The sequence below is a fragment of the Malus sylvestris genome, chromosome 12, assembly GCF_916048215.2.
Source record: "Malus sylvestris chromosome 12, drMalSylv7.2, whole genome shotgun sequence".
Taxonomy (NCBI): Eukaryota; Viridiplantae; Streptophyta; class Magnoliopsida; order Rosales; family Rosaceae; genus Malus; species Malus sylvestris.
The window spans coordinates 2,351,302-2,371,242 of NC_062271.1; the positions used below are offsets into that span (position 1 = coordinate 2,351,302).

The window sequence follows — 19,941 nt, forward strand, 5'->3', positions numbered from 1 at the left end:
TTAAAAAAAAGGGGCCCCCGGCCTGGACCGTTAATTTCCTACGTTGATTTCCTACCGTTGATTTCACTCTCTCTCTCTTATTCTTGTCCAGGACTCCCAAGACTCCATTCCATTCTCAGACCCAATTCACTCAACTCTCCCCTCTCTAGATATCTCTTCCCTCGATCTCTCCTCCTTGAATCTCCTTTCCTCTCTCGCCGCCACCATCAACATTAGACCTCTTTCTCTCTTCCTGATTCGCTTTTGTCTTTCTCGCTCTATTTGCTACCAGCATCATCAAGCCTCGATCTTTAGCGACGCTTTGTTTGACACTGATCTCTGGCGACGCTTTGTGGTGTGCCGACGACAAGGTTTTCTATGAGTTCGTGATGGAGTAGCCAATCCCGCCGTACCTGTTCGCCTTCGCCGTCGACAAAGGGTTTGGGTGGTTATTTCTGCTGGTGGCTCTGACAATGTTGAGGTATACAAGCGCCACATCAAATATCATACACGACTGGGACGAGGTCTTCAACTATTGGGAGCCTCTCCATTTCCTTCTCTACAAATCCGGTTTCCAAACTTGGGAATACATGTTCCCTTTTCAATTCTCTTTCTTTTTCCTTTATGAAAAATTGAAACTTTGTTCCTTTTTTAGGTGTTTGTTTATGGGTTTTGATTGTTTGTTATTTTCTGGGTTGTTTTTATTTTGCTTGTTATGACATTATTTGACTTTTTGGTTATTTGAAGTTTATTTGATATTAAAGATGTTAATATAATGTTATGTTTGGTTATAATTTGTAGAGAACTATTACGCTCTGGATTTAATTTATTGGGGAAGTTGGTCGTCGTCGAAAAGTTTAGTGCTTGTTAACGTACAAGATTTTGTAGAGCATTGCAGCTCATGAACTAATTGCAGCCTTCAGATGAACCAATGTGATTTACTTCGTTACGGTAATTTTCAAAAAAACAAAAACATAAAGGACCTGTGTACCCTGCCCGAATCGGCCCGTTTGAAACGGGCCGGGTTAGGTCCGGTTCTAGTGATCAAATTTGCAATACCCGACCTGGCTCGTTCCGTTTCCTTTTTAAGCGAGTCTGATACGGTCCCTCCAAATTTGGGTCCGGCCCGGCGCGGCCCGTGCCCACCTCTAGGTCTAAAAGAGTCGGAGAGATAGACTCTGCTATATGTTTTAATGCAGAGATTTGATCAACGAACTAGGTTAAATCTCATATTTTTGAACGGTGGAAACGGTTCGGGTCGGGGACCCGTTTCCTCAGCAATTAGGACTCGCCCTGCCCCACCACAATTAACGTGAAACTGCTCCGCCCCACCCCGTTTCAGATTTATAAAAATTGGACCCGCCCCGTACCTGCCCCTACCCGCGGGTCCATGCACTGTTTGCCCACCCCTATATTACATATGAGTAGGTTTGTTACTTTTTATTGTAATTTCGTTTTCGTAGAATATCTTATGTATATTAAGTATGAGTCCCACTTAACTCTATGTATTATTGAACCGCTACTTTCTGTTGCCACATGACAAACAAATAGAAAAAAGAGAAAAGGTGCAAAACCTACACAGTTTCTCACGTTACTCTTGTTTTGCATATCGATTACGATAACACAAACTAAAAAGAAAAAGGTTAACAAAAAAAAAAAAAAAAACTAAAAAGAAAAAGAGCCTAACGAAAGGGAGAGAGCTTCTGAAGCAAGAAAGAGATGTCCTTGACAGAAACTTCCAAAGTTTCCATACGCTTTGGAGTTTCCCTTGGCCATTAAGCCCTTTGCTGAGAAAATAGTTCGTGAATCTTTGTAGCTTATTTTCATGTAAAAAGACAAAAATATCCAAAAAATTATTCGTAGACGTTTAAACTTTCCTTTGCCACTTAGTATTACGGTCTAGTGATATTTCTCTTCACTTGTAATTGAAAAGTATTAAGTTCGATTTTCGTCAAAACTCAATTTGAACCACATTCCCCAATAACTATAAGCATCTAAACTTGGCGCTCATCACTTTTTTTTTCTTTTTTTTTTAAGGAAAACTAACGAAAAGGTCTTGAAATCTTTGAGTTTTAAAGATAAGGACAATATAAAGGGTAAAGTGAATAGTACTATGATTGACTTTGTAATGTAAAAATATGGTTTTTCATTAAAGTGAACAGTACCGGGAGTTTTTCGTTAAACTTCTTTTTATTTTATTCACTAGAAAGGAATATAGGATGATTTCTTTTAGGAAATAACTTTTTTTTTCCTTTCTCACACTTAATAGATATACAATAGACATGCATTCTTTGTTTTAAAGAGATAGACACGTAGTCTTTGTTTCTTCTAAAGGATTTAGTGAAGTGTTTTAAGATCCTAAAAAGCCATTTGTTGCGAAAATTAGATAACCAAAATTAACCTTATTAAGTTTTGAAGTTTAGTGCTCGCAAGTATACGAATAAAATGACAGTATAACATTTAAGCACGAATATCGTCCCACAAAGATCGAATTGATTATAAAGTCTTACTAATTAAATTGAAACAAATTATAATTGAGAAGTTTTAACAAAAACGATTGGAGATTTTGAATTAAACTGAATCAAGCTTGAAATAAAATGCATGTAAATAATAAAATGAAAACATAAGAAAAGAATACCTAGGGCATCCGAATTCATCGTAACCAATTCTACTTAATTCCCTTAATATGTTATGCTCAAGTAGTTCCCCAATATTGATAATCAATTTTCTCTAAATTATTCAATGGTCATGGCATCGCTCTGGTTGCATCAAAAGTATCATTACATGTTAACCCTCTATGACATCTAGATGAATTTAAACAAGTAAGAATACATTAAGCTCTATGGAAATTGTTCGAAAATCATACAAACCCTAATTGCATGGCATTTGCAAATAGGTGTTTATGGTATCAATTACAAGAAGCTAAACCCAAGTTAAGTATGACATCTACTCAAACTTGCATCAAATCAACTCAACTAAAACCTAGATGGTGATTAAACATCTAAATAAAAATCAAGGGCATTACGAATAGCAAAAGATACTCAATAAGGAAGAAAAACTTGATAATAACAATGCCATAAGACAACCAAGCATTCATGATCAAGCTGCATCGTAGCTCTAGCAAAGAAAAACTCAAAAGTAGCTCTTCCTCAAATCCTTCCTTGCCGCAGCCCACTTTGTAAAAATATGATGTTATTTGTTTGGTGGATTGGTGGCTTCCTAACTAAAAACAAAGGAGAATGAATCTCCTTTTAAAACCTCATGGCAAGAATTGCAAAAGTAGGTAGAAAAAAAAAAAAACAAATAAATGACCACTAATCCTAGCTCTAATGGACTTTTAAGTCCTTATTGAAGAAAATGAGAAATAAACAGAAATAATAAAAACTTGTAATTATGTCTTCTCCTCAAAGCCATTGAATACCATTCCATGTCCATTTGATTTCCAAAACCATTGTAATCTCATCTTCTTATTGTAATGCATATGTATGGGTACAATTAATTAGCCTCGTGCTCCACTAGAATTACTCTAGACACCTGAAATTTCCATTTTTTACTTCTTGTATGCATAACTTCGGTATTAAATGCCTAAAGATAAAAACAATATAAATTAGTTCCTTCAACTAGGGATGGGCAAATACCCATCGGTTATGGGTAATTGTGGTTATCTGCCTATTTAAATTTCACTGTTACGGTTATGGGTAACCGTTTAGATAAATAAACGGTTATGGGCCATAACCGTTTACCCGTGAAATTTAAATGGGCGGTTATGGGTATTAACCGCGATTATAAATGGGTAACCATTTACCCATTTATTTTATATATGTAAAATTAACACAAACCATGTTCCCTATCGGACAAAACTTAGATCAATGCTATTGACTATAGTGCATGATTTCTATAGCTAATATAATATAGTTTTCCTTAACCACTTTAAATTTCATGGTCCATTATATATATTATGTTGATATTTTACATTCTGAGTTAAATAACCCAAGAATACTGTCTTTTAACAGTTTTCGTAACCTAAGAATACTTATCAAATTTTATATTACCTTTATTGCTAATAGTTAAAAATATTGTCTGTAAACTATTATTTCAATTATTATAATGGTATAAGGACTTAAAAAAATATAATGCGGAAATGTATGATGAATATACCTATAACGGTGTTTAATTGTTAGAAAAAGAAAATTATGACAAATTTTTCTTTTTTAATTTTCAAGTTGTTAAAAAAACAAGTAGACGGGTGAAAAATGAGTAAATGGTAAAAAAGAAAGGATAAACGGGTTTAAAAATGATAAATGGGTAAACTGGTACTAAACGGTTACGGTTAAATGGGTACACGGTTATGGATATGGTTAACCGTTTATAAACAGTTATAGGTATGAGTATAACTGTTTAGACAATTACCCGGCCTCGATATCCGTTGCCCATCACCATAGTCTAAAATATCGATAATATCGACGAAATATCGAGGATATTTCGGTTTTCTCGAATCACGAATATTTCGGAACATATCCATGTACATATCGTACAAATATCGACAATATTGACGATAATATCAGAAAATATCGATGTCGATAATTTCGCTCACACTTTAGCAATATTTTATCAAAATATCGGTGTAATGTCGCTAAAATATCGAAAATATCGATGTAAAGGAAGGAAAAAAAAAGGAAAAAAAAAGAAAAAAAAGGGAAAAAAGGGAGGGAAAAAAAACACAAAGGGGATTCAAACCCCTCCCATTTTACTCCTCTAACACCGTAACCACCATATATCACTTATGTTTTAGTGATAATATGCTCAAATATTTATATTTATATAAGTGACATGTTAACAATTACATGCAAAACTATTTTAGAGATTTATCATTTGATGAATACTCTTCACAATAAACTTACTCTACACATAGAGATGATGAAGATAGTGAAAATTTTGAACCTCATAGGAACTTTATGTGGTACTAAATCACTAAAGTATCTTAGCATGCAATGTATAAAGTGTAAAATATTGTAGTAAATCATTATATATAAATAATTATGGTGTGTTTAATCTTTTTTTCATTAATTATTACATATTTTCTACACTTACAGTGTTTGCGCTGTATAATCAACTTAAATCAGTTAAATCCATCATGTAATGTATTTCCTTCTAATTATTTTTTGATGAACTAATAGATAATTGACTAAATAAACATTCTCCAAAGTTTCAATAAAAATTTCTAAGTTTTTCTTACAATTTTCATAATTTTTATTTAATTTTTATCGATATTGATAATATCCCGATATTTTCATCGAAATTTTCATATTTTTAAACTAATAATATTTCCAATGTCATCGATATTTTATATTTTATACGATGCCCATCACTAATTGCGACAGAGTGTCACGACTCACAACACACACAGAGTGACAGACAGAGCCTCGTCAACGACTCTTCGATCCGATCTCTCTCTCTCTCTCAATCTGACTAAACCCTGGCCATTGAATCTCCGATTGATCTCGTGTGCTGGTGAAAATGGCGGGAGGAGTGAACAGGAAGATATCAGCTGCGTCGGCGAGAGCTCACACCCGAAGAGCCAAGCAAAACAGCTCCTTCCAGCTTCCGGCGGGTGGGTTTTCCTTATTTTCCCCTTTTTATTTCATTTTTTTGTAGTTTTATTTAAGGGTTCCCATTATTGATTACGATTGTTCGTTGTAGCTTGTTCTGTTGTAAGTTAGTACCAATTTCTGTTTGCTTGATGAGAAAATGTTGGACCGGAATATAAAAATTCAGTTTGTTCGGAATTTTTCATAATTTTGGTTTTAATAAAGTTTGAAACTTTAGTTAAGTAAGCATTATCTGTGATTAGGTTAGCTGAGTTTTCGAGTACATTACTAGACTAATCAGAGGGTTCTGTGTTTTTTAATATGAAAATTTTGAAATTTATTAATTGTTGCATCATGTAGTGAATCTAATGACACCGTTGAGAGTTTAATATGTGTCTTCAGCTTGGGCTGTTATATGTTGGGTTAGAACTAGGATAGGTCATGATTCGATTCAATTCATTGTACCGAAAAGAAGTAATTAGTGGAAAAGTGGTGGTGTTGACTTGCATAATAACCATTTAACAAATGGATATCTTGTATGCTTCAAAATACAATTGTGTTAGCATTTTGATCATTGAGATTTTATCCAACCCGCCTAATAATGGTTTGGGTGGGTTGGTTTGCCCATTTTCTTATTTTCTTGTGTGGCAATGGGCTACAACAATGCCAATCCGAGCTTATTGGGTTGGCCAACAATTTGGAGTCCAACCCAACCAACCCTCCCGATGCCCAACCTTACAATGAGGTTGAAATAACCGCTGCTAGATATCAGATATTTGTAATAAGCAGAAAGCTGACAAGTCTTTGAAGGCATTGTGCTGATTGCATGTTCATTTTTTAATCCATGTTTAATTTCGCCATTATATATCATACTCTCAAATATGATGACCTATATGGTTTATGGAATATCAAAATACAAACTTGCTGCTTGATTCGAAAGTTACTTCGATGATCAGGGACTGGGACTCTTTATTTTGTTTCGATAGGGCATGTCTGTGACTCACAAAGAATTTCTAAGCATTCAGTACAACTGTAGAACCTTTTCTGTGATAGTTTTTACATTTTCTTTCATTTGTTGTAAACTGTCAATAAGGATTGCTCTAAATGCATCTGATGCAGAATATATATGTCTTTGGTATTAGAATTTATGCACAAAGTATGAACTTGAATAAGTTGGTGCTTTCTTTCTTTTTGCTGAAAGATTTTTTTTAGAAAGTTTCTGGAGCTATTTCTTCCAATCTTTGTATTGTGATTCAATGAACCCTAAAAAATTTCAGGGATTTTTAAGACAACACTAGTAGCGTTGGTTATTGGACTTTCGGCATGGGCATATCAGGCAATCCAACCTCCTCCATCAAAGATATGTGGCTCTCCTGATGGGCCTCCTGTTACAGGACCAAGAATAAAACTTAGGGATGGAAGGCATTTAGCCTACCAAGAGCATGGAGTCCCAAAAGATAATGCGCAGCATAAAATAGTTTATCTCCATGGTATTGATAGTTGCAGGCATGATGCTGTCATTCCCAACTTCCTGTCTCCGGTATCTATCTTATGGTTTGTTTAGCATGTCTAGTGTTTCCTGTAATATCGTTTTAACCTATGGTGAATTCACCCAGGAAACCGTGAAAGACTTGGGGATCTACGTTGTGTCTTTTGACAGACCTGGTTATGGAGAAAGTGATCCTAATCCAAAGCGAACGGTGAAGAGTATGGCTACAGATATAGAGGAGCTGGCTGATCAATTGGGTTTAGGACACAGATTTTATGTAATTGGTTTCTCCATGGGTGGACAGGTGATTTGGAGCTGCCTCAAATATATCCCTCACAGGTATAGTACTTTACGGGAATGGAAGTGAACATGTTTTGTATGTATGTTTGTGTGTTAGAAAGGAGAAATCTTTTAACTTATGCTAGGTGTGAATGGTAACAGGATCGCAGGAGCAGCACTGGTAGCTCCAGCGGTAAACTACTGGTGGACTGGTATTCCTTCAAATCTATCTAGTCAAGCTTACTCCCAACAGCTTCAGTCAGACCAGTGGGCAGTTCGTGTGTCTCACTACACTCCTTGGCTTACATACTTCTGGAACACTCAAAAATGGTTTCCTGGTTCAAGTGTTCTGGCTCGCAGTATAGATTGTCTTTCTGACCAAGACAAAGAAATCCTGCCCAAGCTTCAGAAAAGAGAACCATATGCGGTATGTACTCCATATTTTGGAATCCTTAGAATTAGATTTTATTTTTTTAAATTTAATGACACCAATTCGTAGTGTAGTTAACTAAATTGATATGCTACATATGCTGAATAGGCTTCAAAATTTCAAAATTAGTTTGATTCGTAAGGTGTCTGTGGTAGGTAGAGATCCCTGCTGGTGTTTTTAAAATTTATCTGTTTAGTTCTTGAAAATTAGTCTACTTTTTCAACAAAAGATTAGGCTAGTTTGATTATTAAAACCATTATTGTAATTTGTGTGGTCACGTTTTGAAGATTATTTTCTGTATATTCTTTTTTTTTTCTTTCCATCTTGATTTTATGCTGAGTTAAGTAAAGTTGAATCGCTCAAGCTGCGGATGTAGTTAATAGTTAATACCCTTGATCTATTTTGAAGTAAACCTACATACATCCCTGTTTTCAGCCGTTAGTTCAATAGCATGTTTTTAATTGGTAATTCCTCACCCATTATTGAATTTGAGACCTCTCGCATGCGGGCAGAGGTATTACTTGGTTAATTATGCTGGTGATACTGATTGAGTGCTGCTTATACTAAAGAATAAAGCTTTCGTGATCCCACAAATGAACTGTAAAGCCTATACTGGAGCAATTGAGATTTCTGCAAGCCTGCCTGTTATTCTTAAGAGTTGTTTAGTCCTAGCATTTCAGTGGAACTGTACAAACATGACTTTAGGTGTTTGTTACCTAGGGAAATCTAGATTTAACTTTTTCTTTCCCATCAGGGAGTAGCGATGAGAGAACTTTAAAGCTTTGCATTACGGTTACCTAGAGTTGAATCGTTTCAATAGAGCTGTGTGAACGTATGACTTGTAGGGCATCAATCTAGCACCTAGTGATTTATGATAACTTTTTCTTTTCTTTTCATCGTGGAACAATGAGAGAACTTTGAAGCTTTGTTTTCCCGTTCCCTAGAATTGAATCTCTACATTATCTGTATAGTTTTTCTTTTCACTTATGGTAGAATTGGATTTCTACCAATATGTGCATAATGACATTCTTTTTTTTCTTTTCTTTTTTTTCCAATTTGGATTCCTCAGGGACAGGTACGACAGCAAGGAGAATTTGAGTCCATTTACCGTGACATGAATGTTGGATTTGGGACCTGGGAATTCAGTCCTCTGGAACTGGAAAATCCATTCCCTAACAATGAAGCTTCTGTCCACGTGTGGCATGGAGATGAAGATCGCATGGTACCCGTTTTACTGCAACGCTACATTGCTGAACAGCTTCCATGGATCCACTATCATGAGATACCAGGTGCTGGACATTTGTTGCCACTTGCTGATGGGATGTGCGAGACCATTGTCAAGGCACTTTTAACCGACGGATAGTAAACATTTCCTCTTACGTAATGAGCTACCTCGGGGTGAACTTTTCTGTGCATTTCTCCAATACGGAGTTACTGAATTTCAGTTGGTCAGTTTGGTATGTATGATAGATCTTGTACCGGCCAACTCTGTTTATAGATTGTTGCATCATAATGCAGTTGCTTCTTAGGGATTGAATTTTGAAAGTTGGATTTGAGAAATAATTGTGTGAAACTAGGATTGTTGCTTTTCATTATGCACGTTTACCGTGATTAAAGTTCATTTACCACAGAATTTTTTTTTTCCTTTTGCTAATCTTTTCAATGAAGGACATGAAAGGAGTGCTTCTTTAGGGGAGTTGAGTAACTCAGAAGAGTGTAGAAACTACTCTTTTTATCGTCGAATCCGGAAGGAAGAAGTGGTTGTAGCTTTGAAGAAGATGAAGCAAAAAAAAGCAATAGGCCCAGACGATATACCAATCGAAGTGTGGAAACTTTTGGGAGAGACAGGTATAACATGGCTCACTGACCTTTTCAATAGGATTTTGAAAACGAAGAAGATGCTAAATGAGTGGCGAACGAGCACTTTGGTGCCTATCTACAAGAATAAGGGCGACGTACAAAATTGCATGAACTATAGGGGTATTAAGCTAATGAGTCATACAATGAAGCTCTGGGAGAGAATCATTGAGCATAGATTGAGGCAAGAGACACGAGTTTCGGACAACCAATTCGGGTTCATGCCAGGGCGCTCAACCATGGAGGCAATCTATCTCTTACGAAGATTGATGGAAAGATATAGAGATGGGAAAAAGGATTTACACATGGTCTTTATAGATTTGGAAAAAGCGTATGATAGGGTCCCAAGAGACATTCTTTGGAGGATTTTAAAGAAGAAAGGAGTACGAGTAGCATATATCCAAGCTATAAAGGATATGTATGAAGGAGCAAAGACTGCCGTAAGAACTCATGAAGGACAAACCGAAAGCTTTCCTATAACTGTAGGATTACATCAAGGCTCATCCTTAAGTCCTTACCTTTTTGCGTTGGTAATGGATGAGTTAACAGGACATATTCAAGATGATATTCCTTGGTGTATGCTTTTCGCAGACGATATAGTGTTGATAGATGAAACTCAGGAAGGGGTAAATGCAAAGCTTAACCTTTGGAGAGAAGTGTTGGAATCTAAAGGTCTTCGCCTAAGCCGATCAAAGACAGAATATATGGAGTGCAAGTTCAGTGCAAATGGAGGCCAAAATGAGTTAGGGGTGAGGATCGGAGATCAAGAAATACCAAAGAGCGACCGTTTTCGTTACCTAGGATCTATCTTGCAAAAGAACGGAGAATTAGATGGAGATCTCAACCATAGAATACAAGCTGGATGGATGAAGTGGAAGAGTGCATCCGGCGTGTTGTGTGACCGCCGTATGCCACTGAAGCTCAAGGGAAAATTTTATAGGACGGCAATAAGGCCGGCGATGCTGTATGGCACAGAATGTTGGGCGGTGAAACATCAACACGTACACAAAATGGGTGTAGCGGAGATGAGGATGCTTCGTTGGATGTGTGGGCACACGAGAAAGGATAAGATTAGGAATGAGGATATCCGGGGTAAAGTAGGAGTAGCCGAAATTGAAGGAAAGATGAGAGAAAATCGGTTACGGTGGTTTGGACATGTGCAAAGAAGGCCTACTGACGCTCCGATTAGAAGATGCGACTATGGGACAGAGGTTCAGGGCCGAAGGGGTAGAGGAAGACCTAAGAAAACTTTGGAAGAGACTCTAAGAAAAGACTTAGAGTACTTGGATCTAATGAAGGACATGACACAGGATCGAGCACAATGGCGTTCTAAGATTCATATAGCCGATCCCACTCAGTGACTTGGATTTTCCAAGTCTCCAACCGAGAAGTTTTCCTCACTCGGGAAATTAAGGGAACACTACCCCAACCTACATGCTCCACTCAGAAAGCTTCAACATACAAGCTTCAACAAAAGAAAATTCAAAGAACTTAGCGAAGAAGGCTTTGGTGTATTTAACACAATACGTTGAAATGAAGGAAAACTTATTTATTGATATCCCCGATAAGCTACAAATATGTACATATACATGAGTCAAATAAACACACAAGAGGGAGCCTTCACAAAGGTTGCTTAGGAGAAGTCTCAGCAGTCGGTAGAGCCCCAGAAAGAGAAGGCACCGGAGGGGGATCATTTGGAGCCTCAGTACTGGACAGAACCCTAGAAGGAGGAGGCATCAGAGGTTGATCATTTGGAGCTTCATTACGTGGTACAGCCCCAGAAGACGAAGGCAATAAATGTCTTTGGAACAAACCCACAAATCTCTGATGATCAAGTAAAACCTGACCATCAGTTTCCTTCATCTGGTCAAGCTTCCTCTTCATGTTTGTAGCATAGTCATGTGCGAGCCGGTGCAACTGTTTATTCTCATGCTTGAGCCCCCTAATCTCCTGTTTGAGAGTCATCACTTCAGCCGCCAATGATTCAACTTGGCGGGTTCGAGCAAATAGGCGTTGGGCCATATTAGACACAGAACTTGCACACTGAACACTGAGAGCCAGCGAATCCTTAACAGCTAACTCATCAGACCGTTTGGAAAGTAGTCTGTTATCTTTGGGAGTGAGAAGGTTCCTGGCCACCACCGCAGCGGTCATATCATTCTTCATCACGGAATCCCCAACGGTAAGAGGACCAGTAGGGGAGACGAAGGATGGGCGCCATATGTTGTCTGGAGAAGGCGGGGCTGCCTCTTCAACAAGGTTCAAGTCAAAACGACGGTCGGAGGGGCCAGACATTTTCAAAGGTGTTGAAGAGAGAAGAGGTCGGACAAATCAAGATCTTAGAAGTGCAAGAATGAAGCTTCTACCGGTGGAGATTCAAGTGTGCTTTGGAACTTAATGCCAGCCCCTATAAAAATCTGCACTCGACGGAGCTTCAGAAATCGAAGAGGCGTTTGCTTTCTCAAAAGCTGGGCTGCTTAGAGATCACGAGGGTTGATCTCAGAAATCGAAGAGGCGTTTGCTTTCTCAAAAGTTGGGCTGCTCAAAGACCACGAAGGCCGATCTCAGAAATCGAAGAGGCGCTCGCTTTCTCAAAAGCTGGGCTCCCTAGAGACCACGAGGGCCGATCTCAGAAATCGAAGAGGCACCTACTTTTCCAGCCTTGTCAGCACCTGTCACACGCACACTCAGCTTTGCGGAAATTATGGGCATTCTGTCAAAGACTTCTGGGGAAGTAGAAAACACATGAATCTTACTGTTCAATCACCCACTTCCCACACGCAACAATAGCTCATGGGTACCACAGATAACTTTGCCAAAGTTCTCTGCCAAAGTTGAGCACGTGAAGCTTGCAGCTCCCACTACATCGCTCTGACCAAGAAGGGTAAAAGAATAGCAAAGAAACAGCACTAACAAAGTTTAGACCCATAAATTTTGAAGGTCTAGCTACCATATTATTACCCACAAGGGTAAAGGAACAGTACCACTGCTGGATAATTGGAAAGTCCCTGTGTGTCAACCTCTGTGCTTCGTGGCAAGGTAGACTAGCAAACATGCCCAACCTTTACTCACATTCGAGAAAACACTCCCAATAAGATTGCTTGCTCCAAAATCGAAGAGGCACCGTCCTCCGAATCTCAAGAGCCAGACTCCCAACATGACTACTTTCTTAAAAATCGAAGAGAGGGTAAAGGAACAGTACCATTGCTGGATAATTGGAAAGTCCCTGTGTGTCAACCTCTGTGATTCGTGGCAAGGTAGACTAGCAAACATGCCCAACCTTTACTCACATTCGAGAAAACATTCCCAACAAGATTGCTTGCTCCAAAATCGAAGAGGCACCGCCCTCCGAATCTCGAGAGCCAGACTCCCAACATGGTTACTTTCTCAAAAATCGAAGAGACACTGCTCCCCGAATCTCGAGAGCCAGACCCCCAGCATGATTGCTTTCTCAAAAATCGATGAGGCATCGGTCTCCGAATCAATCGAATAGGCGCTCGCTTTCTCAAAAGATGGGCTGCTCAGAGACCACGAGGGCCGATCTCAGAATTCGAAGAGGCACCTACTTTTCTAGCCTTGTCAGCACCTGTCACACGCACACTCAGCTTTGCAGAAATTATGGGCATTCTGTCGAAGACTTCTGGTGAAGTAGAAAGCACATGAATCTTACTGTTCAATCACCCACTTCCCACACGCAACAATAGCTCATGGGTACCACAGATAACTTTGCCAAAGTTCTCTGCCAAAGTTGAGCACGTGAAGCTTGCAGCTCCCACTACATCGCTCTGACCAAGAAGGGTAAAATAATAGCAAAGAAACAGCACTAACAAAGTTTAGACACATAAATTTTGAAGGTCTAACTACCATATTATTACCCACAAGGGTAAAGGAACAGTACCACTGCTGGATAATTGGAAAGTCCCTGTGTGTCAACCTCTGTGCTTCGTGGCAAGGTAGACTAGCAAACATGCCCAACCTTTACTCACATTCGAGAAAACACTCCCAACAAGATTGCTTGCTCCAAAATCGAAGAGGCACCGTCCTTCGAATCTCGAGAGCCAGACTCCCAACATGACTACTTTCTCAAAATCGAAGAGAGGGTAAAGGAACAGTACCATTGCTGGATAATTGGAAAGTCCCTGTGTGTCAACCTTTGTGCTTCGTGGCAAGGTAGACTAGCAAACATGCCCAACCTTTACTCACATTCGAGACAACACTCCCAACAAGATTGCTTGCTCCAAAATCGAAGAGGCACCGCCTTCCGAATCTCGAGAGCCAGACTCCCAACATGATTACTTCCTCAAAAATCGAAGAGACACTGCTCTCCGAATCTCGAGAGTCAGACCCCCAGCATGATTGCTTTCTCAAAAATCGAAGAGGCATCGTTCTCCGAATCTCGAGAGCCAGATACCACAGACCACTTTTTCAAAGTGCTCTGACAGAGTTAAAACATGTGAAACTGGCAGTTCCCACTACCGTGCTATGACCAAGCAGGGTAAAGGAATAGCATTACTACTTGTTGTTAGGGAGACTCCTATATATGTCGACCTCCATCCCCAACGGACAGGCAGACCTGCAAAAATGCTCAACCCTTCATCATATCTGAGAGGGCACTCCGAACGAAGCCTTTCGAAATATTCAGCTTTCTTTCCCCCCGATAATACCTCTGCAAACAAGCTATACTAGAGCAAGAATATCTCATATCATCAGGGTTAAAAGCAAGAGTATCTCATATCATGCTTTTTCCCTGTCTTTTCTTTTGGCCTTGTTTTTACCTGCAAGACAAGGAGAAAGAGAGCAATCAGTCAGCACTTGGAATCAAGCTTCCAGCCAGGAACTGACTGCCTGGAACCCCTTACCTGATTACTTACCTGGCATTGCTCTCGAGTACTCATCTTCAACATCTTATGTTTCCAGGGAAGATTCCGCATCTGCTTGAGGAACAGATAGGGCAAGTGCGAAGGATACAAGGAAGCATGTGGAGACAAGCGTAACAGCACACGTGCCGATACATCCATTACTCTGTCAAAAGCAAAAGTATCCCATATCAGCAGGGTGGAACGTACTCTAGATTTGATGGACTTGTTTTGACCCTCAAATTCTTCAGTCGGCCTTATACTCTGGAGGAAACCAGAAAACCCTCCAGCTCAGTTCAAGAATAAGCCTGTGGAAAGTTACTTCTTCAAAAGCAAAAGTATCTCATATCATCTCTTCTCATTTTTCTTCTCTTTATCCTTCATGCTGCTGCAAGATGGGGAGAAGGTGAACAATCAGTCGGAGCTCTGATTGCTTACCTTGTCTGTCACCTCTTTCAGCAGACCTCCTAGCTCGGCGACTTGGGGGACTCCTACTACATGGTTTGTATCGCGCTTGACCAAGCCTGAAACTACAAGTAAGCTTCAAGTGAAATTGATACATTACCTTGTGCATCTCCACCAGTTAAAGATACCACCCCTGGATGGAGGAAGAGTACTTCCAGAGAAGATGCCACATCTACCTATGAGACAGATAAGGCAAGTCAAGACGACACCACACTCCGATACTTAGAAGTTTCGTGATTACGAGATCTTTCACCCACAATATTTCCTAATGTCATTTGTACTAAATCATTCACTTGTACTCACTAAAGGAGAGCTTGAACCTATGTACTTGTGTAAACCCTTCACAATTAATGAGAACTCTTCTATTCCGTGGACGTAGCTAATCTGGGTGAACCACGTACATCTTGTGTTTGCTTTCCTATCTCTATCCATTTATATACTTATCCACACTAATGACCGGAGCAATCTAGCGAAGATCACAAAAAGCGACCGTTTTCGCTACCTAGGATCTATCTTGCAAGAGAACGGAGAATTAGATAGAGATCTCAACCATAGAATACGAGCTGGATGGAAAGAGTGCATCCGGCGTGTTGTGTGACCGTCGTAGGCCACTGAAGCTCAAGGGAAAATTTTATAGGACGGCAATAAGGCCAGTGATGTTGTATGGCACAGAATGTTGGGTGGTGAAGCATCAACACGTACACAAAATGGGTGTAGCGGAGATGAGGATGCTTCGTGGGATGTGTGGGCACACGAGAAAGGATAAGATTGGGAATGAAGATATCCGAGGTAACGTAGGAGTAGCCGAAATTGTAGGAAAGATGAGATAAAATCGGCTCCGGTGATTTGGACATGTGCAAAGAAGGCCGACTGACGCTCCGGTTCGAAGATGTGACTACGGGACAGAGGTTCAGGGCCGAAGGGGTAGAGGAAGACCTAGGAAAACTTTGGAAGAGACTCTAAGAAAAGACTTAGAGTACTTGGATCTAACGGAGGACATGACACAAAACCGAGCGCAATGGCGTTCTAGGATTCATATAGCCGACCCCACTTAGTGGGAAAAGGCTTTGTTGTTGTTGTTGTTGTTGTTGTTGTTGATGCAAATGATAGCAGGGAGGTGGAAATCGAACTAGGACTTGAAGTGAAGAGGCGAAAACTCTTAGCTAATTGAACTACAAACTTCTTGCACCAAAAATTTCATTTAAGTACTGTATCGATACAAGAAACAATAAGATTGAAGTACCGTATTGATACAAGATACAATAACTAACAACGCTCCTCCACAGTTATAGGGCAAATCAACTTAGAACACAACTCAACTAAAGCAAATGCCCCTTCAATCCCACTTTCTAACTCATACTTTTTGGATCAAATCTTCTTCTCATCGTTCCGATCTGCTTAGGACTCAATCCAAATGCCTTCTCCAAGAGCTCGTCGTTTATCCTCGACCCGAAAATGGCAGAGGGGATCCTTTGACTTCCTGGGTTTTGGCTATTGAAGCTACCAAAAATTGTAGCAGGCTTCTTGCCAACATTCATTTGGAAGTGCACTAGACCCCTAGGGAACACCATGACCTCCCCTTGCTCAATAACCCTAGCAAAAACCCTATTGGTTGAATCAACGAACCCTGAATAAACACTCCCCTTCACTACGTGGGATATCTCTGTGGCTCTAGGGTGGAAATGTGGTGGATTGATTCCACCAACTTTGAGGTCAGCTCGTACGAATGACATCCCGAGCGTGTTGATCCCCGGGAAGACTGTTGGGTTCGCTGCGATGGCTGCGATACCCATGTCGCTGAAGTTTCCGGCCACCTTCATCCCAGAGAAGATGAAGTCATCGGTGGTGGCCTCGGACGAGTTCTTGCATGGGAGGATGGTGTGAAGAGGTGTTCTTATGGCACCAAATTTCGGGTTCGGTATGCAGTAGTCTTGAATCGGGTCAGGATCGGAAGCCATAACATCACATAGGAGGGCAAAAATAACAAGCAAAATTGTGATATTGGAAGACATTTTCTTGGCTATTCAACCGGATTAGAACAATATATGTACCCACATATATGTCTGTGTATATATATAGGGGTGTACATGTGAATTATGAGCTCCCTTAATGATGAGATTATATTTAATTAACAACCTTATGGATGTGGGATACAAATTACAACACAATAATCTAATTTGGTCCCCTACTGATGCCTCTCTTTTTCAGACTGGTCCCTACATTTATAATTCCAAAGTAAAGAGTTATATTGCAAGGATCATATATACATAGTATGAGAAATAAAATGTGGAGGACAACATTATGATGGATGATTACTTCTTCTTCGATGCTCTGCGCGTGACACGAGACCTGCCGGCGCCTGCATTTTGTGTATTTCATGATTTGCATGTGGCCAAGAAAAATGAATGGATTTGATAAAGCTATGTATGAATCATAAGGCAAGTTTCTTTGCTTGTGAGTGAAGGGAAGCTGACTACTATTTGCATCATGTGCCAGAACAGTAAGTAACTGCTTAGAAGGGTAGCTATTCCACCATCTGCAACAAACAATATACGGTTACTTTGTTACAAACCTCGCTACAGTATAAGATAAAAATGTTACAGTTATACACACACATATATATTATTGTAATACAACGAGATACACACACACACATGTAAAAATGTTATAGTTACACACACACACATATATATTATAGTTATACAACGATATATTTAAAGGAAAACTAATGAAAATGGCTTGAAAACTTTAAGTTTTAATGACAATGACAAAATAAATGGTAAAGTGAATAGTATCAGAATTGACTTTTTAGTGTAAAAATGTGGTTTTTCGTTAAATAGAACAGTACCAGGAGCTTTTCGTTAAATTACCCTATATTTAAACTAAGGGAGTTAAGAAATAAAATAATTACGAACTCGTTATTCTCGAAATTCAAATCTAAAATCTATCAGTTACAATGAAAAGAAATTCTTCATTTGATCCATTTGTTTTCTTTATTTCTTTGTTCTTCAAATCATTGCATGGATGAATAATAATTATTTAAACTAAAGAAAATCTAGATTAAATACCAATTTTAATAAAGATTTTAAGAAAAAAATATCAACTTTAAAGAAAACTACCAATACCTTCTCATTCTGTTTGGATTAAGCCACAAATTGTGAGCAAATACATTTATAAGCATAGGGACATTTATCTTTTTATCCCCACTGCACACGACCACATGCAACCGGTGAAAGTGCCTGAAATAGTTGCCGGTCACCGTCATATGTGACATTTTTTCATTTTCACGAATGTTTTGCTGTGTGAGTATTGTTTTTTATATATATGCACAATAACTTTATTAGAGAACATATCAGAAAATTCATTAGTTAACATGGATTTTTGAAGGTCAGTGTTGGACAGTGACATTGAGACCGAAAAAATTGATCATCAGGTCGTTAGAAAATTTGATCAACTAGTCGCAGGAAAAGTTGGCCGGTTGAAAAACGTTGTAGAATTCAGTCACAATCATGTAATATATTGAATTATAGTAGTATTTGTAGAATTGTTTTCGTTGACTTTTTTATTGGTACCTAATCTAAAAACATAATATTTTAGCTATTTTTTTTTTTTTTTGGAATTGGGATTTAAACTAAAAGATCCATTTAAATCAACCTTATAGTATATTCTATATAAATGATAGGTTATTTTTCCCGTTAAGAAGCATTTCATTAATAAAACGTGGGGTTCAATTTGACAGAAAAAGGGCAAAAGAAAAAGAAACTGGGGTTCAAACCCTATTTACAAAGGCCAATTGCCAACAAAGACCCAAGAAACAAATAAGCCTCAATTGATTCATTTGAGGTGGCTCTGGTCCATCCCATACTCGTGCCGTGCTTCAAAGAGTGTCGTTTAGTCCCACTTTTTTCATTTAACCACATCAAGCTTGCCACTCTGAGCTCTCACAAACTTATCATAAGCCTTTTTCTCAGATTTCATAGCAAGGCTAAGAACATCATCAAAAGTCTTAATATTTTTCATGGAGTGTCATCTGCCTCCAACCTTCTGGTATAGTTGCCAAAGACCTAATAACCGGCAGGTTTTACTCTTCACTAAGTTTGTTATCAATCTTCTTCATATCTTTTTTTATTATTTTCTATATCTCAATAGGTTGGATTAGAGTGTGTAAGGTATTCATCTGATATAACTCAAATCCCATGATTTTACATGTCAAGCTCCCATACGAGATACAGTAAAACCTTATATGGTCATAATGTTGGGATCAAACTAATTATAACTTTGAGGAGATTGTTACTTAATACTTTAATAGAGATGTAGCTCTTCTTTTTTTTTTTTTTGACTTAGTAATCCTTAATGAAAATTGTATAGATACAAAGAACTACTAGTGGAACACGTCAATTTTTAAGATGTTACATTAAAAAAAAGAAAGACATCTAATTTTTAAAATCTAGTGCATGTATGTATGTAGTGCACTCTCTAATTTTTCTCTATAAACAAGCTTATGAAGCTAGAAATATTAAGTACCAGCAGGCTCAAAGGTATGTATTGTATATATTAACTCTAAAATATCAAAAATTGTCTCAATCAATTATAGAGAAATATTTTAGATCATCTTAAACTTATGTTTGTGACATTGTATATTATATGCTTATTGACAATTATCAGTTATCACTATATGGAGGTGAGTTTTCTTAATACGGGATCTAGAAAAATTATAACTTAGTACAAGGTGGAGTTTATTCCTACATATAGTTGGCTCAAGTTGGAATCAGAATTTTTTGTGACTTTATTCCTATATAAAGTATCTCTATAGAGTAGTTAATTTGTCTAGCCATCATGTATTTCACATAGTGTGTAAAGAATGAACTTCCAGGGAGAGACCTTGGATGGGTTTATAAGTAAGTTGTGCAACTTCCCAGATTGTCAATTGGTTTTATAATAGAACCTCAATTTTTTTTCATGGTATCAAAACAGGTTGTCACGCGTGGGAAGCCTAAT

General features: G+C 38.5%; 2 protein-coding genes across 2 annotated transcripts; one reads left to right on the top strand and one right to left on the bottom strand.

Annotated features, from left to right (window-relative positions):
- Nucleotides 1–5,346: 5,346 nt before the first annotated feature.
- Nucleotides 5,347–9,353, top strand: LOC126593229 (uncharacterized). The gene is made up of 5 exons (XM_050259225.1): nucleotides 5,347–5,590; nucleotides 6,845–7,107; nucleotides 7,184–7,395; nucleotides 7,498–7,762; nucleotides 8,835–9,353. Exons 1-5 carry the CDS (start codon nucleotides 5,497–5,499, stop codon nucleotides 9,126–9,128), a joined length of 1,128 nt encoding a protein of 375 aa, XP_050115182.1. The 5' UTR covers nucleotides 5,347–5,496; the 3' UTR covers nucleotides 9,129–9,353.
- Nucleotides 9,354–16,110: 6,757 nt separating this feature from the next.
- Nucleotides 16,111–16,994, bottom strand: LOC126593233 (germin-like protein subfamily 3 member 2). The gene has a single exon (XM_050259230.1). It carries the CDS (start codon nucleotides 16,953–16,955, stop codon nucleotides 16,293–16,295), a length of 663 nt encoding a protein of 220 aa, XP_050115187.1. The 5' UTR covers nucleotides 16,956–16,994; the 3' UTR covers nucleotides 16,111–16,292.
- Between the last annotated feature and the right edge of the window lie 2,947 nt (nucleotides 16,995–19,941).